General features: G+C 36.8%; 1 protein-coding gene across 1 annotated transcript; it reads right to left on the bottom strand.

Moving 5' to 3' along the window:
• Positions 1 to 563: 563 nt before the first annotated feature.
• Positions 564 to 26357, bottom strand: pgm5 (phosphoglucomutase 5). The gene is made up of 11 exons (XM_067394883.1): positions 25709 to 26357; positions 23273 to 23435; positions 22003 to 22149; positions 21773 to 21898; positions 21507 to 21697; positions 20638 to 20792; positions 13349 to 13464; positions 8468 to 8603; positions 7904 to 8087; positions 3692 to 3829; positions 564 to 2680 (listed from the first exon to the last, which is right to left on the bottom strand). Exons 1-11 carry the CDS (start codon positions 25964 to 25966, stop codon positions 2591 to 2593), a joined length of 1704 nt encoding a protein of 567 aa, XP_067250984.1. The 5' UTR covers positions 25967 to 26357; the 3' UTR covers positions 564 to 2590.
• Positions 26358 to 27380: the final 1023 nt, after the last annotated feature.

Here is a 27380-nt window from a genome sequence, read left to right on the forward strand (position 1 = left end):
TTAACTTCCTTCAAACCTTTCCATTTAACTCTAATAATATTTAACAATATTACTGTTTTTACAGCATTTTTAATCAGATAAATAAGGAGATTCTTCTTAAAAACATTTACAAAATGTTTGAATGGCAATGCATATGTTTAAACCTAAAAAGATCAAGGAATGTGAGACACATTTATGCCTATAGAGCAGAGGTCTTCAACCCTGCTCCTGGGGACCCACTGTCCTGCAAAATTTATTTCCAACCTGTTTCAGCATGCCTGCCTGTGATTTTCAAGTGATCCTGAAGAGCTTGATTAGCTGGTTCAGGTGTGTTTGATTAGGGTTGGAGATAAACTCTGCAGGACAGTGGGTCCCCAGGAGCAGGGTTGAAGACCTCTGCTATAGAATAGTCAGTTTAAAATTATGTTTTGCCAGTATAATTTTATTGTTAAATATAATAAATAATCCAGTATTAATTTATACTTGACTGAATTCTCTGAAATAAAATAAGGTTGACAGCAAGAACGTGTGTGAGTCTTTGACCTCACTGATTGTGCGACAATAACAAGAAGCCAGTACACACAAAAGATAAAGTTTATTTATGCACGTTTTAGGATACAAAATTAATTACAGCTAGGCCATTGTATTTATTTACTTTGCTCTATCTTCCATCAAAATAATATTTAAAAGGGAGCATTTGTTTTCACCTTGGAGTCGTTGTTATTTGTAAAGGGTTTTTAAGGGATCAACAGTTTTTCGAAAATCCTCACAAATATCTTAAAAACTGATAAATGTCTTGGCTCAAAGAAATTTATTTTAAATGCCATAAGTGTTATATAATAATGATAAAAATAAAAATAAACTTTGAGGCATGTTTCTCATCACACTATGGAATGCACATAATCCATCTGACACACAAACAACTGATTCATGCAGGGTTTTAAAATGAAATATCAACAAAATTAATAGTAACTACTAAGCATAATTTAAGCTGAACAATTCATAGCCAAACTTTCCTTTACTTTGATTCACACCACAAAGTTCATCTGGCGGACATTTCAGAAAGTGGTCAGAAAATTGCAAATCAATACCAGTGTTAGCAGATTACAAGATTGGACGTAGAATTATAGCACAACTGTTCTTCAAGACAATCTTTATGATTATTATTTTAGTGGTTCATTGTTGGACAGAAGGGGCCTCATTTATAAAAACATCCATACACACATATTTAATCTTATAAGGGCCGTTTACACCAAGGACGTAACCATATCTTGAATACTGGGCGGGATAATTAAACGGTTAAAAGGGATTGAAGGGAATAAAGAAAATAAATAAGACCGGTATAAACTTCTAGGTCTAATTGTAGCTTAGTTGTGAATGTGAAGTAATCCATTTAAACTCTTTGCAAATAATATTTTATTTAAAAATATGCACACATTCACTCTTATTTGTATGTCTAATATGTCAAAAATGCAAAACATTTCTTGTCTTGTCACATTCAGTTATGAATGACATGGATTATTTAAATTATAGCCCACTTTCAATTCAAAATGGCAAAAAATCCCATTAAAAATATCAGTAGTTTATATCACTGTGTTACTGTTTGAACATTTTTATTGTAAAACAGTTCAAAACAGTCAGAAATTAAATGTTTTGTTTAGATATTTATTCTCATCACACAATGTTTCACTGTAAAAACTAGAGTTGCGTCTTCATTGCATTCATGGGGGGTGCTTTTTTGGCCATTCATTTACACGACAAACGCCTTGTGACAGAGTTGGAGTATAGCAGGTATTTGGAAATCTAAGCAACTCTTGCCGTTCGACATTCTCAACTAAAGGATATGGACCATGACTGTTGCTCTTTTATATGCAAATTACATTAATTGGAGGGGGTGTTTACAAGGCGGAGATCTGAAACTATTCAGCTGTGCACATTTCAAGATCATTTGTGTTTTATAGATTTCACATCTGGAAGAGAGGCGTACACACGTTTTTTGTTAGTTCGTTCTCTGAATCACATGTACGCACATTTCAGAAATGAACGTTTCTGCACAACATTTTATAAATGAGGCCCCAACTCTACAGATTATGATGTGTTTCTAATGTGAATTCCACAGAAATAAGTAAATATTGAACAGCATTGCTCCCTCGTTTCATTGACTACATTGAAAACATTTCTTTGTAACAGCTACATTGTAAACAAAAGCATACAGTTACACCAATTTCACAAGGTTTAAGGTTTAGACCCCATGCAGCTGATTTAAAACCAAAGTGGTCTACATATGTTCTGTTTCTAACCTCATTTTCGTTGAATTAAACACAGGAAAGGAGTCTTTGCGTGAGCATGAAGAAAATGCTTTGCTCCCTTTGGATTTGTTTAGTGGTTTACATGAGTTTATAAATGTGCAAAAGAAGAGAAAACCATACAGGGGCCCTTGTAATGACAAATGAGAGGGAAGAAAGGAAAACAAGGAGAGAAATGATAAAAGAGCAGCAAAATGAATAGTTGGCACATTCTTTGTGGCGTTGAGGGTAAAAGGCACAAATGAAAACGGATCAGTGAGTGAGGAAAGTGAATTTGGCCCCTGGTGTGTGCTGCTGGATTGGTCTCAGGTGATCACATTGGGGCCTTTGCGTCCAGTTCGTTCGTGGATGTTGGAGATTTTTAGAGCGATAGCAATGAGAGGTCCCAGCACAACCTAAAACGGTCAAAGGAAGTGCAGATTAAACAGACTGCCGGTATCATGAGACTACTTTAATGCAGTGGCAAACTGCATTAAAGGAACATTCTGGGTTTAGCTGAATCAACAGCATTTGTGGCATCCATGCTGATTACCTTTTTTTTTTTTTTTTTTTTTTAAAAGAAAGCAAAACAAAATTATAGTGAGTCACTTACAATGAAAGTGAAAGGGGCCAATCCATAAACATTAATGCTCACTATTTCAATAATGCAGCCAGAATACATATACAATATGCATGTTAACATGATTTTAGTGTGAAAGAGATACTTAATAACCTTTTCTCTGTAAAGTTACATTCAATTTTGCAATTTGTTGCAATGACAACACCTAAAACTACTGTAAAAATGATTTATACAGCTTTACATCTCAAACAATACACTAGTTTTAACAGAAAAATATAAGTATATAAGCATAAATATAAGTATAAGCTTCACATTTATGCTTTTAAAACATACAAAATTTGGCCCCATACACTCCCATTGTAAATGCCTCACTGTAACTTTTGTGCCCCTTTTATGCTATTTTAAAGGTTCCTGATTTTGTTTTGGAGGTATCCTATAAGTTTACATGTATACCGAAGGTAAAAAACACTTTATTATTCTCATGATATACATTGCAGCATCACATCTTTTCTCACAGTGCCTGAAACAGTTTGACAAATGGTTTGATCTCTCTCGACAGCTTACTCTGCTCTGATTGGTCAAATGGCGGTTATGAATTAACTTTTCCACATAGGCCTACAGTAGATGATATTTCACTTATTTCACTTATATCTCTTACACTTATTAAGAAGTGTGATATCTATTTAGGCTGTTGTTATCATTGCATAATTAAATTGTAACTTCTTCTAAAGCACTTTGGCAGTGTACTGGTTCATAAGCACAAATCACTACTGCTGAGTTTTTACACCAGTGATGCTGTGACTGATGCAGTGTTGAAAGAGCAGGAAAACTACAATAAAGTTTTCACCTGAGTCTCTCTGTTATGTCTCTCTGGGTCTCTCTCATAGCTCTCAGCGTAGATGCGGATGGTGGCCCCTGTTCCAGCCCCAGAACCACTGAGCCGGAAGATGATTCGGGATGAGTCTGTGAAGATGATCCTTAGGCCCTGCAGGACAAGTGCAGAAATGGAATTCCAGCTCATTATAGTGCTAACAATTCTGATTAATCATACATTTGCTTGTTGACCCAACAATCTTCAGTTACCAGCCAGAATCATTAAAGATGGCTCAGCGAGGCCTGCATAGACAGCAATGGTACTTCCTCTCTCAAGATTCATAAAGGTACTAAAAACATATTTAAATCAGTTCATGTGAGTACAGTGATTCAATCTTAATATTATAAAGCGATGAGAATATTTTTGTGCAGCAAAAAAAAAATAAAAAATAAAAAAACGACTTTTTAACAATATCTAGTGATGGCCGATTTCAAAACACTGCTTCAGAGCGTTATGAATCTTTTGAGTCGAATCAGTGATTCGGATCACGTATCAAACCGCCAAACTGCTGAAATCACGTGACTTTGGCGCTCCGAACCAAAGATTTGATTCGTAAAGCTTCGAAGCTTCAAGAAGCAGTGTTTTGAAAACGGCCATCACTAGATTTGTTAAAAAAAAGTCGTTATTTTGTTTTTTTGGCGCACAAAAAATATTCTCATCGCTTTATAATATTAAGGTAGAACCAATTCACTCACATGAACTGATTTAAATATGTTTTTAGTACAATTATGGTATGGATCCTGAGAGAGGGAATACCATTGCTGTCTATGCAGACCTCACTGAGCCATCGGATTTAATAAAAAATATCTTAATTTGTGTTCCGAAGATGAACGAAGGTCTTACGGGTGTGGAACGACATGAGGGTGAGTAATTAATGACATTATTTTCATTTTTGGGTGAATTAATCCTTTAACTAGTATGCTATATCACAATGTCATTTCAAATAGCACACATAAAACTATGTGAAAATGTCAAACATTCAATGCGTCACATTCACATTCCTCATTAGCTCTTTTAAAATGTTAGTATAAGCTCTACTACTTGGTTTTCCCAAACAGCAACCTTTGTAGTTCATAATAATGTCCACTAGATGGCAGGAAAAACTCTTTTCTGAGCCAGATCCAACTGGAAAACTGCTCAGCAGTAGAGTGACGTGACAATAACTACACAGAGACAGCAAGTTAGATGAAGTTAGTTTCCTTCTCATTAGATGAAAAGTAAAAAAAAACAAAAAACAAAAAAAAAAAACATCCCTTTTTTTGTGGTTGATGTCAGTTATTGTTCATCCAATCAATATTGTTTGACTGGATTATTAATCTACCAATTGAAAGCAGTAAACAACCAAATCAGAAAGATGTGACATATATGTCACTCATCCTCAACAATCTTGAACATAAATGATTAGACAGACAGACAGACAGACAGACAGATAGATAGATAGATAGATAGATAGATAGATAGATAGATAGATAGATAGATAGATAGATAGATAGATAGATAGATAGATAGATAGATAGATAGATAGATAGATAGATAGATAGATCGATCATATGGACACTTCAGAATCTCGTAGGAAGAAGTAGGCCATTCGGGTACTTTTTGCCTACTTTTTTTATGAGTACTGTGAATTTGGACATACTTATTTTGTCACATACTGTTTTTCACCTACTATATAGTAGGGAAGTATGCGATTTCGGATGCAGCCAGTTTTAAAAACACAGTTTGAAATCGGCCTTGTTCTCTACGTCACATTTAAATATGTCATTTTGGTGAGCAAAGATGAGTTTTAACTTCATTGACTACAGGGGGACTTTAAGGATGTCCAATGTTGATGTCCAATATAAAATCCCAAATCAAAACCAGAACCTGTTATTTATATAATATTTGTGTTGGTGTGTGTCTGCGTATGTCATGGTCTCCGACAGCTGAGTTTCTCTTCGGTGGCCCCCCACAGACCAGCAGAGAGAGGACCAGAACAGCTGACACAATCCGGCGCTGGGAGGAATGTCTGTTGTAATAATACACACTCAGCTGTGGAGACGCCGGCCGGATGACTGAAGTGACTGTGCCACTACGGTCAACAGGAGACCACTGAATGAACGACAGGCCATGACCCCATGTCACCAGTGTGAAATCACACCAAATCATAAGGTTAGATCAGATGTTTTAAATTCACATTTTATCAAAAAATACAGTAATATTGTGAAACATTATCCAAATGACTGTTTTCTATTTTAATACATTTTAATTTTAAGCAGCCATTACTCCAGTATTTAGTGTCACATGATCCTTCAGAATTCATTCTAATATGCTGATTTGAACCCCTCTGGATTCTTTGATGAACAGAAAGTTCAAAAGAACATCATTTATTTGAAACAGAAATATTTTGTAACATTATAAATGTCTTTACTGTCACTTTTGAGCAATTGAATGCAATTTAAAAAAAAGTTTTTCCCCACAAAAATAAAAAAATCTGACCCCAAATTTTTGAATAGCAGTGTATACCAATGATATACCAAGGATATAAATGAGATGAGAAGCAGATGAGGTGTCGAAAGGCAAAGGGTGAATGCTAATGTCAAAAGGTCAAGGTTTGGCATCTAGTTAGCCCCTGCTGGTAGATGCTGTAACTACATTCTTTTTTGTGTTTTGGAGAGGGAGAAGGTGGTTTCCACACATTCCTGGTCAGAACAGTGTGAGTCAGCTGGGTAAACTTCAAACACATGTGTGTGTGACACAGACCACTAAAGGGCTCTGCGTCTTGGTACAGCAAATCCAGGCCAGATAAAGATAAAACATCTATTGAAACATCCTTCTCTTGTTACTATCAAGCACATGTGCGCCTCCGTGTGCTGTAGCACATCCTCCAAAAAAGGAGTGAGAGAGAGCAGCTGAATGAAAATTTTAACAGACTCTCGGCACTTGTGTATTGTTCATTTCAACCAGGCCGTGTACACGGTACACGCATAAGCAGCTAGGTGTGAATGTAGATGCCCAAACAAGGAATCCCACTCTAGCCAGTGTTCATTGGGTGGTCAGTGTGCGCAATAGGGCGCGTGCCACACTAAATAGCATATAATTACTGAACATAAAACCTTAATACTCAACAAACCCCTGGCAGCTCTTTATACGAGCGACTAAGCTGCAAAATCTCTGACATTTCCCCATTATCTCAGATGAATAAGGTGCACTATGGGACCGATGCACACATTTGTTTTTATCTCCAAATTACAAGTATTTATAATGGTTGAGTTCAAATTAATTAAACACACATGTTGTAAAGATTCTTTTACTTTTGTTCAGTCAGTTTAAAGCATGATCATGTTTGCAGTTTGGATCTCATCACTGTAATACATTTCGTTATTTTTTTCATTAGGATGTCCTTTGCCATCATTAAATCCTCAATTAAAGTTCATTTTCTAAAAACATTTTTGATGTAATAACACTGTTAAATGTAAATCTCAAAATGACCATCCATTTCTCAGACTGTACATTATAAAGTTGTGATTGTGTGTTTTATTTTTACATTTACATTACCATTCAAATGTTTGGGGTTGGTAAGATTTTTTTTTTTAAAACATTAATACATTTACTTAGCAATGATGCATGAAATTAATCAAATTTGACAGTAAAGACATTTATAATGTTACAAAAGATGTATATTTCAAATAAATGCTGTTATTTTAAACTGTCTATCCATCAAAGAATCCTGAAAAAAAGTATTGTGGTTTCCACAAAAAATATTCAGCAGAACAACTGTTTTCAACATTAATAATAAGAAGAAATATTTCTTGAGCAGTAAATCAGCATATCAGAATGATTTCTGAAGGATCATGTGACACTAAGGACTGGAGTTGTCATCAGGAATAAATTACATTTTAAATATATTAAAATAGAAAACAGTTATTTTAAATGATAATGATATTTCACAATATTACTATTTTTACTGTACTATTTTTACTGCCATGGTGAGCATCTTTCAAAAACAATACATGCTGAACTCACATTTAAAATGCATTGTAAAGACATTTAGCAACACAATATTTTGCCAAATAAACAACATAAAATAAAAAATGATTTCTGTCTCCCGTGTTTGCATGTGTATGACTGGAAGTAAATAAATGCAAAGTTTAGTGTGACTGTAACTTGACGATCTCTCATGTTATCTCAAGGTGTTGAACTGACCTGTTTCCTTGACACACTGCCATCCACTGGGTCGATGTACTCAAAATTATCAGCTTTCTCCACACTGTAGACGTTACTGCCCACAGAAAACTTTTGAGTGGTAAAAGCTTTATCAATCATAACAGCCTCCAAATCTCTCATGAGGTAATATGCTGCCCTGCCGTCCACTCCTTCATAGTCAAACCTGGCAGATATAAAGAAATGAATCCAACTAACACTATAGTACATCAATGTAAAAGAAAGACTACAAATGTAACCCCTTTAATAAAATACTTGTTTCATGACCATTTGGAGAGCTCCCAAGATTTTCACATGACATCTACAAGTAGAGCTAAATATGGTGAATGTGGGAAACATGTATGGGAAAGGGAAAAACAGTCCAGGCACACATTAAAGAGATGCTGCCTACTCAGTCTCAAAGGAAAGGCCATTGAGAGGGTTGGTACTGTATGTATACACAAAGAAATATCCTAAAAAGTCCCCAGAGACCTGGAGATTGATGTTAGAAGTAAAGTTTGGGAAGGAACTTTTGCTTGGGAAGATGCTTATTTGGGTTCAGCTCACCTGCAGAAGTAGTTGCGTCCCATTTTGGCCCAGTGATCCCTCACTATTTCCTCCACCCCCTGCTTACGCACTGCCATTATGGACAACCATACCAGAACTGACCACAGCCCATCTTTATCTCGGATGTGGTCTGAACCTGAAAGAGACATATAAAGAGATTCATATTTTTGATATTCCATCTACAATACCGTTCAAAAGTTTGTGGTCTGTAAGATTTTTTAAATGCTTTTGAAAGAAGTCTCTTATGGTAACCAAGGCTGCATTTACTTAATAAAAATACAGTAAAAACAGCAATCTAGTGAACTGTTTTATATTTGAATACATTTTATATGTAATTTATTTCTGTGATGGCAAAGCTGAATTTTCAGTAGCCATCACATCAGTATTCAATGTCAAGTGATCATTCAGAAATCATAATAATAAGCTGATTTGGTGCTCAAGAATTTCTTATTATTATCAGTGTTGAAAACAGCTGTGCTGCTTAATTTTTTGAGGAAACCACTATTTTTTTCAGAGCAGATACAGATCTTTTGTAACACATATATACAGTCACTTTTGAACAATTTGATGCATCCTTACTGAATAAATTTTTTTATTTATAAAAAAAAAAGATTTTTTTTTTTCAGGCTGATGTAACGGAGGCCAGCTAGTAAAGAGCTGTGCAGGTAATCCTCGCTCCCATGAAACACCAGTTCAAATCCTGCTCGGAGCGATGTGAGTAGAACTGGAGGGGATAAGTTGGTGCCGTGACCCAGATGGGAGTGAGGTTTAGAGGGGTGAGGGTAACAGAGGCCAGCTAGTAAAGAGCTGTGCAGCTAAACCTCATTCCCCTGGCCTCAAGAAGTGCACTATCGACTGACATTAGTGGGTGCGGTCTTTACCGTCCTTGTTAGCGCACCTGCCTCCCATGCTGGAAACACTGGTTTGAATCCCGCTCAGAGCGATGTCAGTAGAACTGGAGGGGTTATGTTAGTGCCGTGACCCAGATGGGAGTGAGGTTTAGGGTAAGAGTTTAATGTAGGCCAGCTAGTTAAAAGCTATGCAGGTAAACCTCACTCCCATGAAACACCGGTTCAAATCCTTTGGGGTTAAGTTGGTGCCGTGACCCGGATGGGAGTGAGGTTTAGAGGGGTGAGGGTAACAGAGGCCAGCTAGTAAAGAGCTGTGCAGGTAAACCTCATTCCCCTGGCCTCAAGAAGTGCACTATCGACTGACACTAGTGGGTTCGGTCTTCACCATCCTTGTTAGCGCACCTGCCTCCCATGCTGGAAAAACCGGTTTGAATCCTGCTTGGTGCAATGTGAGTAGATTTGGAGGGGTTATGTTGGTGCCGTGACCCAGATGGGAGTGAGGTTTAGAGGGGTGTGGGTAACAGAGGCCAGCTCGTTAAAAGCTGTGCAGGTAAACTTCACTCCCATGAAACACCACTTCAAATCCTTTGGGGTTAAATTGGTGCCGTGACTAGGATGGGAGTGAGGTTTAGAGAGGTTAGGGTAACAGAGGCCAGCTAGTAAAGAGCTGTGTAGGTAAACCTCATTCCCCTGGCCTCAAGAAGTGCACTATCGACTGACACTAGTGGGTGCGGTCTTTACCATCCTTGTTAGCGCACCTGCCTCCCATGCTGGAAACACCGGTTTGAATCCTGCTCGGTGCTATATGAGAAGAATTGGAGGGTTTATGTTGGTGCCGTGACCCAGATGGGAGTGAGGTTTAGAGGGGTGAGGGTAACAGAGGCCAGCTAGTAAAGAGCTGTGCAGCTAAACCTCATTCCCCTGGCCTCAAGAAGTGCACTCTCGACTGACACTAGTGGATGCGGTCTTTACCGTCCTTGTTCGCGCACCTGCCTCCCATGCTGGAAACACCGGTTTGAATCCCGCTCAGAGCGATGTCAGTAGAACTGTAGGGGTTATGTTGGTGCCGTGACCCAGATGGGAGTGAGGTTTAGGGGTAAGAGTTTAATGTAGGCCAGCTAGTTAAAAGCTGTGCAGGTAAACCTCACTCCCATGAAACACCGGTTCAAATCCTTTGGGGTTAAGTTGGTGCCGTGACCCGGATGGGAGTGAGGTTTAGAGGGGTGAGGGTAACAGAGGCCAGCTAGTTAAAAGCTGTGCAGGTAAACCTCATTCCCCTGGCCTCAAGAAGTGCACTAGCGACTGACACTACTGGGTGCGGTCTTTACCGTCCTTGTTAGCACTCCTGCCTCCCATGCTGGAAACACCAGTTTGAATCCGGCTCAGACAGATGTCAGTAGAACTGGAGGGGGTTATGTTGGTGCCGTGACCCAGATGGGAGTGAGGTTTAGGGGTAAGAGTTTAACGGAGGCCAGCTAGTTAAAAGCTGTGTAAGTAAACCTCACTCTCCTGGCCAAAGAGGTGCGCTAGTGACTGACACTAGTGGCTGCAGTCTTTACCGTCCATGTTAGCGAATCTGCTTCCCATGCTAGAAACGGTTCGAATCCTCCTCAGAGCGATGTCAGTAGGGGTTACAACTGGAGGGGTTGCATTGGTGCCGTGACCTGGTAAGGAGTGAGGTTTGGGGGGTGGGGGGGGGGTGGTGTAACGGAGGCCAACTAGTAAAGAGCTGTGCAGGTTGGTTTTGTTCTTTAGCGTCCTTGTTAGCCCACTCTCCTCCCATTCTGGAAACATTGATTCAAATCCCACTCGTCGTGGTGTGAGTAGAACAGGAGAGTTTACACTGAGATAGATTTACATCAGGAGATGATAATGACAAAATGAAAGCCATCACTAACTGCACTTGTCAACTCTTCATCTGCTTCATTTATGCTCAACATCTTCTCTATGACTTTTGCTCTTTGATCTGGTTTATTTCATGTAATCATATGTCAGAAGAAGTTTATCCGACATCTGTTCTCTGTGTGTGACTAATGCTGAAGTACTAAAACATGCTCAGGCCTACCGCATATCACATTAACAGCCAAAAACGCTTGTAAGCCAATGTAACATTGTTGTACAATTAGTTTTGACCCCTAATCATTAAAACACAATAAAGTTCACTTCAAAAAGCATATTCAAAAATCTATCAACTTGTCCGACTATTATCTGTTAACTTTCCCTCAGCTCACAAAACAATAAGTGTGACACAGAAAAAACCTGGTTCACAGCCAAAAGGGAAATTTGCTAATATTCCATAAACACACTCAATTTGTACCAGATACGTGCCTCAACAGAATAAAAACATATAATGATGTATGTATATCTAACAAAGTAAAAAGTGTTTAGTGAAAATTCAACTGACAGGAAGGAAAAAATAAAATGCTATACAAGTGACCCATGACAGCACTACAATCCAGCAGCAAAGTCAGAACATGGTGAATAATGAGCGGGCTGCTCTTTTGACACCTACAGACAATGCCTCGTGTCTCACTCAAGGTCTTCGTGACGGTGTTAAACCCCAAAGGCTTTACAGATCGACCCTGCCGCCCACGGAGCCAAGCGTCTGTCTGCCCAGCAACATCATTCACCGCCAGTTGCTTATTCCACATTCAGATGCCAACCAAAACACAACCATTCAATACTAGACAGGGGCTCCCCTTCACATATGGGAGTTATAAGCACTTTTGGCCTAGTGGACTTAAAGAGGTAATTAAACAATAACCAAAAAACAAAACAACAACTGTGAAACAAGGGGTTTGAAATGATATGAGGGTGAGTAAATGACCGAATTTTTGTGGGAACTATTCCTTTAAAAAAATAAAATTGCTTATCACTGAATTTTTATTATTATTTTTTTTTTTTTACTGAACTAACAAATGTCATATCCACAACTTTTTTGGGATAATATTCTATGGTGGAAATTATGATTTTGGATTTTTTCCCCCCTTTTTATGGCCAACAATTTACATATTTCATATTTTATTTAAGCTCTTCACTTGGCTTTTTTTTTTATTATTTTCTGTCTGTTTGGATTATCATAGTTTAATGCTGAAAGTATGGTTCTGAGATGAGAGTAAAAATTTGAAAAGAAGCAAATATGGTTGGATTAATATAATATTTTTATGGAACATTTTCATATTTTCAGATTGAATGCATTGTTCTGAGATGAGAGTAAAAAAAAAATAAAATCTATACATAAAAGTAATTTGAAAACCATGTACATGCTTTGTAAGAAAGAGCTGGATAAAAATAATAAAAAAAAACATTTAAATTAGGAATGCACGGTAATACATTTCCAAAACAAATGTTTCAATGTTAGTTGAAATGTTAGTAGTTCAAAAAGTTAGTTGCTGTTAGTTTTTGTTATTTTTAATAAAATCAAACCCCTGAGACATGAAAAAAGTGCCTGTCATTAAAAAAATATGTCTGGTTGTTCAGGCATTGTATGACATGTTATATGACATGCAGTGTTTCTGATGGTGCACAAACTTCATGTAAACTGCATCTTGACCAGATGAAGGTTTTGAAAGAGAACTAGAGAACTAAAACCACTACAATCCTATAAATCTCTTTTCACTCCTTTACCTTCTTCTTCTGTGCCCCCCCCCCCCCCCCAACCCTGTGTGCTTTTGTGAGAAAAGCAGAGGAGTAGTAGTTTGCTTTTGCCAACAGAGACCACTCTCACTTTCTCACTATTTCAGATGATTTGCCAGCCTGTCTTCCTTTTATAGCAGAACACTGATAAAGATCTACATTTTGGATGTGTACTAACTAAAACTACCTCCAAAAATGTCAATAACATAAAACGATTCTTTAAACATGCTTTCTTTTGTGTTTCACAGAAAAATAACATCCTATGGGTTTGGAACAACATAAGGAGAAGTATATAATCACAAAACATTCATGATGACTTTTCAACCCTAAAAGCTTGAGAAGGGCTTTTATATGCTCTTAGAGAAGTGCACAGTCGGATACTGATGGCACCCACCTGTTCCAAAGCTCTCCTCTCCACAGAACGAACACCTCCCAGAATCCATCAGGTTTCCAAAGAATCTCCAGCCTGTGGGAGTTTCATAAACCGCCACCTTCATAGCCTTAGCAACCCTGCAAACAAACAGGAAGCATGAGTACTCCAGTGCAATCCTACTCAGAGTTTATTTCAACAAGATCAAATCTGAAAGAAAGACCATATCTCAGGGGCTAACAGCATAATTTCATTATCAAAGTATCTTTACAATTAGGCAATTACTATATAGCTACATGGCACTGCAATGTTAAGGCCTGTTCACACCAAGAACGATAACTATAAAGATAACTATATTAGCGTCCAAACCAGTGGATGATAACATTCTGTTTATTATAGGTGTGCACTTCGATTATGTCATCTTTCACTTTAAATGCTCAAGCTCTTTAAAGCAGGATGGATTCTGATTTGGATTCTGTCCATTTTTTTTTTTATTATTCATCAGCTGAAATACTGATGTGAAATACTGATGTGCCTAAGACTTTTGCACAATAGTGTATATTTTTTAAGTAATATATGTATATGATAGACTGTGAAAGTTGGATGTCTAGGTAATGATCATTTGATATAAGAATTGCCATTCATCTTTCTACACATTCTTTGGTAGAACATTTAGTATCTGTCGTTTGGACTGATTCATTAATCAAACTGCATATTTCGTCTTCTCGATCCTGTGTCTTTATAAGGCAAAATGCAGAACGAAACCATGCTGACATTTTGGCTGACATTTATTTTGAGATTCAGCCATGTGCCTGGAGGAGCAAACAGCACTTTAATCATCGGTGTGTAGTCTACACCTGTTTAACTTGCTTATTCTGTCAAACTCCCGCGAGCTGTGACAGAAACTGAAAATATAGGCCTACTTTTGAACAAATATTGTCATACTACATTATTGTTAAGACAGCAAGTTAAGTGTTTGGGAACTGTAATCATGACTTTGAAAATGAAAGAGATCGAGAAAACAAGAGGAGGAACGCAATTACAAGTCTCCTTCTCTGTTTGTTGATCTTGGATAGTTGGCTAGATTCATAACTATTTTCAGACACTGCAATCTGGCATTATGGGTAATGAGTTGCTGAGATCCCATCAGACGAAGGGACAGATGACAGGGAACCGATGTAAATGAGGAGAGTTATGATGCAGCTGTTTACTCATGGGTGGAATTACTAAATATGGGAAAACAAGTGTTATTGACTCAAGGGACATGGAGTAGAATGGAAAGCCTGGCACAGGGACAGCAAACTGGAATCTTTGACCTGTTGACTTGTTTTCGATGATTTATTCTCATATTTGTGGCCAACACAAGCAGCGCTATCTCTAACCTTGCATTGGAAATATTTTGCATGCATATGTGTTCATTAGGGTGTGACTGGATGTCTATTAAAGAATGAAAAAATGTGGAAAATAACATGCTCAGCTGAGTTTTAAAGTCAGCAGCAGTTTCATAAACTAAATCTGGCAATAAATCCTAATTATCAACTTGCATAATGTCAGCATGAGTTGACAGGCAGTCTAATTAAGCTGGTAAACTACCCCAGTTGTACTAAAATGATTTCCATTTCCATTCCTTACTCCTAGGTATATTAAAATATTTTTGTTGTGAAAAGTGAACTTTATTAAAATATAAACAAATAGTTTAAGGACTTGACTAACTTATAAAGTCTAATCTAGTGAGTATAGCATTACACACAGACAACAAATACTGAAAGAATACCTTTATATTAAGCTTATACAAATAATGCGCTGTTTATGCATATTTCAGTTCAATATATAATTTCATATCAAGCATGCAATTTTTGCATCACTAGCATCACCAAATGGAATTGTGGAAATTGGCAGAGCAAAAACACCCTGACTGGTGTTTTGTTCCTGAATTAATCAGTGTTGTTGAACGAATCAGTTCAATTAATAATTCAATGACTCATTGATAAAGAAAGTCACTTATTTTGTTCCTGAATGAATCAGTGTTGTTGAACGAATCGGTTCAGTGAATAATGCAATGACTTATAAAGACAATCACTTTTTTGGCCCTGAATAAATCAGTGTTGCTAAACTAATCAGTTCAGTGAATGATTCAATGATTCATTCATAAAGACAGTTGCTTATTTTGCTCCTGAATGCATCAATGCTGTTGAACAAATCAGTTCAGTGAATTACGCAATGACTTACTCTTAAAAACAGTCCCTTTTCAGCACCTACTGGTTTAACGATTGCCTGCAGAAAGAGTCACATAAAATCCCAACCATTAACGCACAGACTGACAGCTTGTCTGAATGTGCAAACACGGGAAGCAGAGCGATACAAACAGTGAAAAGTCCCAGGATGTAACATACAGATCATTAAATGAGTTTAAAATATGGTTACAGCAAACACACTGGACTACAATTACAGTTTGACTGGATTTTCTCATGTGTAATTTCCCCACATTTCAGCAGTTCATCCTCAGTGCATGGACATTCTCTCTTCCTCTTCCCACGTGTAGGGAGCAAGGCAGATGTTTCCTTTCCACCCTTACATCCTTAAACACAGTCATTCACACACACATGCAGTATAAAGACAGAGAGCAGCAAACACACAGCAGACCTACAGCACACACATGCTCCAGTAGATTATCTCCACTGCCACTTAACAAACACACAGTCCTGAGAGGTCCATAGTATAAACACAGCCACAGCCTAGAGCTCGCTTGTCGCCTAAAAAGGTTTACAGCAGCAGAGACGCCTCGCTCCAACAACTCACACCCCAGGAGACATTCATGCCTCAGAAAAACAGTTCAGATTAGTTGGACAGAATGATACAGATTCATGAACAGACACTTAGGGATCCAGTTATTCTCTATCACCAGATCCAGCACTATGAAATCTGACTTTTAAGGACTCACAATATAAAAAATGCCTTGATTATGGTTGATTTCAACAGCTTATTAAATAAGGTCAGTTCCTTTTCTGACTTGACTTTCTTTCCTAGTGGTGTTGTGAATTAAAATGAGTGAACATTTAAACAGTATGTTTATCCTTATTAACAGTTGTGCATATAAAGAATTGGATAGTATCTTTGAAATATGTGTTCATGTACACAAGATGAAGACTCCAGTCATATCAGTAGCCTAATAAAACAGGGCTCAACATTTAGGCAATTTCTAGTTGTCCTGCCAACATTTTTAATATAATAAAATATAATAATAATAATTAAATATAATAAAATATATACATTTTATTCATTTAAATTTCTAATTTTTAATGTATAATTTATAATAATGTGTACACTGTTATAAGCAATAAATTCATAAACATCTTTGCTGTAGAATGATATGATGATGGTGTACACGGCAAAACATTACTGATTGGTTTCTAATTTTCTAAACATTCTTATCAAGTACATATCACATTTCTACAATGGCATCGCAACTGGAAACATTTGTTTTTGTGTGATGCTACATCAATAAAATTAGATGTCAGTATAAAGACTAAACTTCAGCTTTGAAGCATGTAGTCGGTTTGTGACTACTACAATATTGGTCAGAAGTCTTTTTGCCATAAAAATTTGCAGTCCATCCATCCATCCATTGCTTATCTAGGACCGGGTGCACCAAAACTTGAACTTTAGTATGCAACAAAAACCAAAACTATTGCACATATCCTGCGGTTTCAATGCTGCCACCCTCACATGCGATCAAATGGAAGTCAATGTAACATAAAGTGACCACACCTTTAGCCTGGAAGGCAACGGCTCAAATTTGGAAGGTGACTTCAATGTAAGAGAGAATGAGAAAGGAAACAATCTAGAACTGTTTCTAGGCTGGGAGCACCCATTCTTAACTATCATTTACAGAATGGAAAATATGACACTCTGCTTAGTTATGGCTATACTTCAAGGTACAAACTCAGGCCAAATGCAGACTCAACCTCTCTTTCTTTATCTTAGCCCCACCAGTAGTTAAAGTCTCATTGACAGTGTGTTACTGACATTGAATCAACCTCGCAAAGCCTCCAGGAAGTGAATAATGAGTCACAGAACAAAAACAATATTGATGGGAGGAAATCACGCTTAATTCTGGTGTTATGACACAGTAAGCGCTTTCTGGCTGTTTTTAATAACTGATTAGCTAAATAGCACTAAATAACATCACTTCCTATATGACTGCCAGCATTACAGGGATAGTTCACCCAAAAATTAAAATCTGTCATCATTTACTCATTCTTATGTCACTCCAAACTGCATGCTATTCTTTCTTCAGTGAAACACAAAAGAATATATTTTGAAGAATGCTGGTAACCAAAACATTAAGGTTACCATTGACTTCCATTCTATGGACAAGAAAAAAAAAAAAAGTCTGTGACATTTCTCAAAACGTCTTGTTTTGAGTCATACAGGTTTGGAACGACATGAAGGTGAGTAAATGATGACAGAATTTTCCATTTTTTAGTGAACAATGCAATTTCATATTAATCAAGTTCACGTTATTGCTGAAAGTTGCACACTTAATGCATAGAAGAGAAGTGTACCAGTAAAGAGGGTTTAGGTTTGTCAGTTTTTGTTATTTTTAAAACAAATTTGAAGGCTGAAGTATGTAGGCTAAATGTCAAACAGAACTGAAAAAAATGTAGAACTGTATTCAGACAGGTTTTCTGAACACTCCCTGTTCCCCATTGGTCAGCAGAACAGATAACCTGACCCCCAACTGACACCATTGGTTGAGCTGTTGCTGTGTCAGACTGGGCAATGTTTTGAAAGCGCCACAGAGCCACAAAATACTCTACAAACTACACAGGACAGGAAAAAATATTTTAACACCCCCAGAATTATACTTTACATTTAACCAATATCATCTAATTGTATGAAATCGCTATTAATTTCTCATAGCACAAGATCCTGTCTCAAAGCAGGCAGGTCTTTAGCATGATGCACCCTGAAAGTTATTTTTAGTGGGGTGAATGGTGTCTGCAGGAGCGCAGGGTTGAGCTAACACTGTTATTCTTAGGGAGTGAGTCTCTACACTGTAACCTCTGGACCCATCACTAATGCTTTTACCATTCAGTGTCTTGCACAAGAAAACTAACTGAGATAATGCAAAGATCCTGATGGATGATTACCTCTCTGATCATCATATTTTGAGAGTTGACTTGCCTTTCTTTAAATAGCTCTAAACTCTTGCAGTATATTAAGGGATAATGTCAATTTGACAATTAAGATTTTAATTCACAAGTCAAGGCATGTGAAATGATTTTAAAAACTAAGAACCAACCAGTTTCTTTGGCAATGAGCTGAATAAAAATGCAAGCAAGCAAATTAGTTGTAATTATTATTCATGTACCTATTTAATATTCATGATGCTATACAACAGTCATGCTTAATTTAAAGTCAGCAGTTAGAGCTCAACATGTGGTTTTGTAGTATGTCCTTAACCACTCTTTTTGGTGAAGGCAGGTAAAATAATTGATGTGTTAAAGGGTTAGTGCACCCAAAAATTAAATTTCTGTCATTAATTATTCACCTTCATGTCGTTCCAAACCGTTAGGACCTTCATTGATCTTCGGAACACAAGTTAAGATATTTTTGATGAAATCTGTGAGCTTTCTGGCCTCCGATAGACTGCAACGTTATTACACTTTCAAGGCCCAGAAAGGTAGTAAAGACATTGTTAAAATAATCAACATGACAGCAGTAGTTCAACCTTAATTTTATGAAGTGACAAGAATACTGTTTTTTTTTTTTTTTTTGCAAAAAACAAACAAAAATAACAACTTTATTCAACAATTTCTTCTCTTCCATGTCTCCTACACTGTTGACGTAGTAAACACAGTGCTGCACTTCCGGGTTCTATGTCAAAACGCTGACGCTGTTCATGTGAGCACCACGACGTCCTGAGTTGGCGTTCTGATGTAGAACCTGGAAGTGCTGCACTGTGTTTACTACATCAACAGCATAGGATAGGGCTGCAAGATATTGGAATAGCTCTATTTGGAAAGAATTAATCATTCTAGGATGATTGGGGTGATTTTGTAGGTGAGTGAATACACATAGAAATTAATGAAAAACATACATGCATATATAAATATATTAGAACAAAGATACAAATGAAAAAATAGTGCTTAATATTTTCCAGGTAAGTCTAACAGTATTTAGATACAGAAATTGAATAATCAAATGTAAAATAATACTGCATTGTATAAATTAAACATAATTAATCTGTGTTAAATCTACAAAAGTGATTTTTCTCTTGTCTCTCTTTGTCTTTTGTTGTTTGATTAACATTCATGACACAGAAAGCAGCAGGGGCTTCTGTCACTTTAAGACCGAATGCGCAGCGCGGATCCAATATAGTGTGACACATCCGGTTTTCTTTCTCAATTGTTTCATTCACCTAAGCCATAATCAGTTGTGTTTACAAGGATAGGCAATCTTTTATGTGCATTTTGACTTTTTTTTTTTTTTTCCATGTATGTGTCCATTCAGGCAAAAATAGACATGAAAGAGAATGGCATCGGTTTTCACATGCATCTGCGTGGCTCTGTGTGTTTGCGTATGTGCGCACGTAAAACAGTTGCACGTTCAGAATTGAGTTCTCTTTCGCATCTTTGTGCGCTCAAATAGTTTAAAATCTCTTGAATATTTAAACTGACAGGACCTAAAACACATTCAAATGATAAACTTACATTGTATGATGGTCAAACTTTGCAATTAATCAGAGAATCACCTGTGTTTTGAACAGTGGTGTCCGGTCCATATCAATTAACGATCCCTATACTAGATTGTGATTTCGATGCCAAAATGATATATTGTGCAGCCCTAGCGTAGGAGACTGAATAAAGTCGTTATTTTTGTTTGTTTTTTGAGCAAAAAAATTATTCACGTCACTTCATAACATTAAGGTTGCACCACTGTAGTCACATGAACTATTTTAACGATGTCTTTACTACCTTTCTGGGCCTTGAAAGTGGCAATTTGCAGTCTATCAGAGGTCAGAAAGCTCTCGGATTTAATCAAAAATATTTTAATTTGTGTTCCGAAGATGTACGACGATATATGGATTTGGAATAACAGGAAGGTGAGTAATTAATGACAGAATTTTCATTTTTAGGTTGAACTAACCCTTTAAATTTTAGGCATGTCTATGAATAACAGCTGTATCTTATGAGAGCATATTACAGGAGTCCTATCAAAAACATATAACACCTACATTTCTGTGAATGTTCTTTAGATAAAAATAGGTTTAAATTAGCAATTATAGTAAATTAGCAAGCCTTTCTTACCTATCAATGGCTGTGCTGGTTGGCATACTGCGGGCAAAACCTCTGATTCCTCTTTGACTAAAGTAAGGGATGCAGGACAGGTTTGCAGCCATCACTGCCAGTGAATCTGACGGGCTCACAAAGAACCCATTTTGTCCCATAATCATGTAACGATCCTGTACAGAAGACAAACATAGCCATTATACAACAATTAGTTCTGTCCCCTAATTTGATTGAACAAGCAACATCCTATTTTATCTAAAATGTAGGCGACTTGATCTTACTTTCTTGTTTATTTATCTGTTGTATAAAATAACCAGCCACTGCATCATTTGAAAATGATGAAGAATACATACACTACCATTTAACAGTTTGGGGTCAGTAAGACTTTTGGTAATACTTTACAATAAGATTTCATTTTTGTTAACATTATTTACCTAAAGTTTACAGTGAAGACTTTGTTACAAAATGTTTTGTCTCTTCAACTTTTGTCTCAATAAACTCCTTATTACTGCTTATTAATAGTTAGTAAGGTAGTAGTTAAGTTTAGGTATCGAGTAGGATTAATGGATGTAGAATACAGTTATGCAGAATAAGGCATTAATATGTGCTTTATAAGTACTAATAAACAGCCAATATCCTTGTAATATCCATGCTAAGAAGCAACTAGTTAATAGTGAGAAATGGAACCTAATCTAAAGTGTTACCGAGACTTCCTTACCATCTGATAAATAATAATAAAGAACTGCAATCAAAACAAGACCCTGACAAAAAGATGCTGGAAATAATGCACCAATAACTTTTCTTGATTATTATTCTTATGAAGTTTTTACATTTTTTTCCTGTTTGTGTAAATGCTCTGTAAATGTCAGATGATAAGAGATAAGCACCCCATCTCCATCAAAAGCAGCCCCAAAGCCAAACTCTCCCCCCTTCATGGAGTCCACCAGAGGTACAGCGAAAGCAGGGTTAGGGTTGGGGTGTTGGCCTCCAAAGTCCTCCAGAGGGACACAGTTAACAGCAGAATTAGCTGGAGCCCCCAGCTCATCACATAGGATTCTTCTGACATATGGTCCCATAACTGAAACAGACGACATGAAGATTGACTCTACGTATATCGACATATAGGTATTTGCAACTGTCCACAAGACTTCACCTCCATTCATGGCATCTATTCGGATCTTCAGCTGTTTTGGACCTGTCAGCAAGCTCTTGATGGCACCAAAGTCAAAAATCGTCCTCAGCATGTTTAAATAAATCTCGACTGAATCCACAATCTCAACTGGAAAACAGAGAAAGAACATGTTTATGTTCAGTACATGAGTGTAAACATGAAGTTTGTGATAACAATAAAGGAAAACACTGGAGTAAGTTTGTACCGCCCACCTCTGAAGGGCTTGAACTTGTTCTCCAAATCAAAGTCATGACGGCCAAGGCGGGACAGGTCGATGTGGAGGTCAGGGCAGATGGCGTATTCCTCTAGTGTGCGACTGACCTGATGGATCCTCTCCATCACTGTGTCTGGAGAAGGCCCTGGAAACAGGAAACAGTGGCAGATTTCACAAAACATATCAAATATTTTACGCCAACAACAATAAGTTGGATGATTACTGTACTGTAAAGTTTTCTAAGAGTTGTATCTACTGTACATGTGTTGCCAGGGTGCAAAATAAACTAAATGAATGCTCTATCTAGAAACTGCAACAAACTACATTGCTTACTTACACCGTCACATGAATATTCCTCATGATAATCCACCAAAATATAATGCATCATGATGCATATTCACATATTTGTGATAGGTTTCACAGAGAGATGGAGACTGACACATCTTAAATATGATGCTAACATACAATACCATTCAAAAAATTGTCAGTAAATTTTGTTTTAAGAAATTAATACTTCATTAAACTCATCCAAAGTGACAGCAATGACATTTACAATATTAAAATAAATAAAGAAATGAATGAATAAATAAATAAATCCCAGTTTCCACTACAATATTAAGCAGCACAACAGGTTTCAACATTGACAATAATCAGAAATGTTTCTTGAGCACCAAATCAGCATATTAGGATGATTTCTGATTGTGACACTGAAGACTGGCTGCTGAAAATTCAGCTTTGCCATCACAGGAATAAATATATTCCAATAGACAATAGCTATTTTAATTTGTAATAATATTTCACAATATTACTGTTTATACAGTATTTTTTTTTTTTTTTATAAAATTAATGCAGCTTTGGTGAGCACAAGATACTTCAGAAAACATTAAAAACAATCTTACAGACCCCAACTTTTGAACTACAGGCTAATATGCACTAATCACTAATATGCAAGAAAAAATAACCCCATTATAAAAATTATGCAAATTAAAGCAAAAATACATTTAGGTAATCAATATATTTTAAGTAAATGTAGGTCCATAGATATGACAATATGTCCATAGAAGATATTTCCTCTTTGGTTTGTTTTCTGTAAATAGTTGTTCATGACAGCTTACAAAAAGGTAACATTAAGCTGAGGTCATGACTTCATTGGCACAGCAATTCCCTTAAAGGCTGATATTATATAGTACACAATGAAAGTACAGTCGTCATTATTATTCAGAAGGTGCTCTCGTGAAAGGTGTCTCAATGCATTGTAATGTTCTCACCTCCATTAGCGACACTGAATTTGATCCCAAAGTCTCCTCCTGGGCCTCCAGGACTGTGGCTTGCAGTGAGAATGATCCCACCGATGGCTTTTATCTTTCTGATGATGCAGGAGACTGCTGGGGTGGACAGGATCCCGTTATGTCCAATGACTAGACGTCCTATCTGAAATCAAAGTTTTGGTTTTATCGGTGTGACGTTTGATTTCTCTCAGTTTTTTCCATACACTTAAAGCCAACGGAGTTCAATGCTGTTTTGAACTCCACTGACTCTCATTGTAGCTAGGGGTAAATAAGGTACAAATATGTCCCTTTAAGGATACTATCCCAATAACAGGCTGTTGTACATCTAAAAATACCATTTTTTTGCATTTTTTCCCCACAAAATTAAGGCAAGTATTATATTTTAGGTTAATTTACGAAAGATGATATGTTTATGTGTAAATGTAAAACTTTTTTCAATACATTGTAGGAACAGTAAAAGTTTAAACATTTTTCAAAATAACTTCTTTTGTGTTTCACAGAAGAACAAAAGCCATTCATTTTCAAAATGACAAGTGTAAAAGTGTACTTTAGATCCCGAATAGCCTCGTTGGGTCCAAACCTTCATTAGGGGTCATCATAACATTATGTGGTGGGCTTTAAACCTGCACCCTTTCAGAGGCGCCAGTCACGGCTACTGCTGCATACCAGATCAACAACTACATCTGTCTGGTAGCTCATTCCTGTGGGATTGACAAGCTGACTCAGGGACAAAACTAAACAGACGTGTGCAGGGTTCTTTACTTGCAATACAGGCTAATAATGCCAAAGTATTCAAAGCAGACCTGACATACAATCCTAGCTTCCATAAACTGCAACCTCATTTGTCAAGCGCTCTAAATATTGACAGATACTGCTTGTTTCCGTCTTTCTATCTCACAAGACAGCAGTCCAGACATCTCAGCAACTTTGTGACTCATTAAGCTTTACAAGATCAGCCACTTTCTATTAATAGAGAGTTATTTGGCATCTCTTACTCAAGCATTTATAATGATGAGCAAGTGCGCTGACCTTAGTCTTTTTAGTAATATGCGAATTAAATACCTCACCAATGCTTTGCTTATCCTGTTGTTTTTACATGCATCTCTTAGTTGAAGCTCAGTGAGTGTGAACTGTATTCCAAGCACTCTTTGAACAGCTTATCCATATAAGGTGCTGCTTTCGGATACACAGCGTCTGTATATCATGTCTCTGAGAGCTATTGAGTTTGTATGGAGGAATGTCACTGATACAAAGAAAGACTAACGGAGGTAGGAATAATGTGGCTGTATTGTATAATATAAATAGGATAAAAGAATTCAGAGCATCAAAACAATGACTTCAGGCTTTATGCTCAGACTGAACTATGATATCTTCATTAGAAGCACAATAAAATTTGGTTGATGAACAGAGTTGATGAAGCATCTTGGCTCATGGCCATATGTTCTGGGTTTCCCCGTATTGACATGGTCAAAACAAGGGAAGCAGCAAGTCTCCAGGAAGAGTGTGCAGGGGAGGGATGGCACAACAGATAACACAGGATACATTTGATAATGTGCTCAGTTTGTTGCTTTTCAGGGTTTTACAAGAAAACTCGAAGCTTTGGGATACCAAAATCCAGATATAAGAACTCTTGAACATGATATAAACCCAGATGTAACCATTTGAAGAATAAATCATAAAGTCATGTTATGCTGAATCATGAAACTAAACATGCTCACCAGATATACAACGAATTATGATATAGAACTTATATCATAGACACTTGAAATGATAATCAAATATAACAACAACACGAATATACCAATTGGTAAATAAATAAGCAAGTAAGTAAATTAATTTTGATTATATAAATCAGAGAAACTATAATATTTAGAAATAAATAAATAAATGGGCTATAAATCTAACTGATATGTTACCTTTTTGATTATATAGATCAGAGATAACATATAAAATATTAAATAAATCAACAAATAAATAAATGCATTTTATTAGAGTTTATTATAAATAAATAAATAAGTAAAACAATAGATTATTATTATATAGACTAGAAAATCTATGACATTTATCATAAATAAACAGGCTTTAATTAAACTAACTGGTATATTACTTTTTTGATGATATAAATCAGAAAACCTATAAATAAATAAACAGTGCATTTTTATATAGACTATAATTCATTTTTATATAGAACATAAATAAATAAAATAAATAAACAAATAAATAAATACATGCATTTTTAATTACTACAAAATCTATAACATGTTAGGAAATAATAAATTATGCATTATATATAGACTTAAAATTCTTGGCCTATAACATTTATAAATAAATAAAAATAATAATAATAGTGAACTAGAAGTACATGCAAGTGATTTTTATTTGACTTTGAAAAAAAAAATATAAACACCACCTTACCCCGTTGGCAGCTGCCATTTGAACGATGACTTCAGTTGCAGCCCGGCTGAAGTATCTTCCATCGCTGCCCACCACCATAGTGCATCCCTGACGGTCCCTCAAGTCGATGGAGGACAGCACACTTTGGATGTAATTTTGAAGATAGTTCTTTTTACTTTCGAAAACAGCTGTCTTCTTTCGCAGTCCATTTGTCCCTGGTCTCTGGTCGTCGAAGGGGGTCGTTTGGATAGTCAAAATGGGTATAGGGTTAGTCTCCATGATCTTCTGCAAAGCTTTGGGCTCGTAAAAAATGAATGAGGTGTGAAACAATGTTCTAAATATCGTGAAAAGCAACAGAAGAAGTTGACGGAGGCAGCGAGCAGTGCGCTTCAGTCGGAGTGGATTATTTGAGACGCGTCCCGTGACGCTTCTTTGGAAAACTAGTGTACGACAGCTGTCTTCTCATCGCACCGTGACAAACCGTGGTGTAGTGGCACAAAACACAGAATAAACGGGTGAAAAGGCAAAGAAAGAGGTCTTGCGCTCACCGACACTCTTCTCCCGTGCTGTCACGCGCACGTTTGCTTGCCAAAAGGCAGGGAGGGTAGAAGAAAACTCTATATAATGAGCTAACGCACTAGCCAAAAATAGCCCATGATGTGGGGGAGCGAATAGTGACAGTGTGTTGCTGTGTAATCGGACGCCTCTACTGTCCGTGGTGCAGGCCTACTGGATCCACGTGAAGCGCAAAGATGGACAGCAGTTCTCACCTGACACACTCTGTGTCATAACATTCATAAAATGTAACATTAAACAAGACAGAAAGGAATGAGAAGTAATAAACTGAGTAAAGTTTCCAATGCCAAAAACAGATAAGGGAAAGCGGGGCTAGTTGGCACCAGAGCTGTTTCTCAGGGTTTGAGTCAAACGTCCAGTGAGGGTATGTGTGTTTTCTCTAACGATGTGTTTGTGGGTTTGTTTCAAACATCTAATTCAAAACCCTCTTAAATTACAATAATTTTGTGAAACCAGATTTAAGTCCTGTATCATATTTCATAATAGCTCAACAATGAAATATATTGAAACAACAGTCAACTACGTAGCCTAAGTTTAAACTGTGTTCTGGGGACAAGGATATTTGTGTCAGGTTGGAGCAAGCTGTGTTTCATATGTTGCATTTTTAATTACATTTTTTGTTGTTGTTGCTGTTGGACAAAACAATGATTTCATTTTTGGGCGTTCTACCTTTTGCATTATCATTGTTTCATGAATTATTTTGTTTCATATTATTTTAACCTCCTGTATCCCTCTGTCCTCGTACGAGGACATTATATTAGTGAATTTCTCTGACAACATACATGTCACAGTTTTAAGTCTGGATGTCCTGTAAAGAGCACATTCGGGGCTTTTCATACCAAATATTTGGAGGTTTCACCAGGACAACAGCTTCTCTTTGGTCTTTAAAAATGACTGAATGATGGAAAATATGATACCATTTTGTAATTATTAGTTAAATCTGACTAATTTTCAAATTGTTTGTTATAAATCAGTAAAATGTTATGGGGTTTTCTAATCAAAATATGACTTTGTTATAAAACAGGACATAGATTTCACATGTCAGATGAGGACACCAGGACTTAAATCATGTTCAGCAGGCATTTTAGGAGAAACAACAATTGGGAAAGAAATTACA

This window comes from Chanodichthys erythropterus, chromosome 9 (assembly GCF_024489055.1).
Source record: "Chanodichthys erythropterus isolate Z2021 chromosome 9, ASM2448905v1, whole genome shotgun sequence".
Lineage (NCBI taxonomy): Eukaryota > Metazoa > Chordata > Actinopteri > Cypriniformes > Xenocyprididae > Chanodichthys > Chanodichthys erythropterus.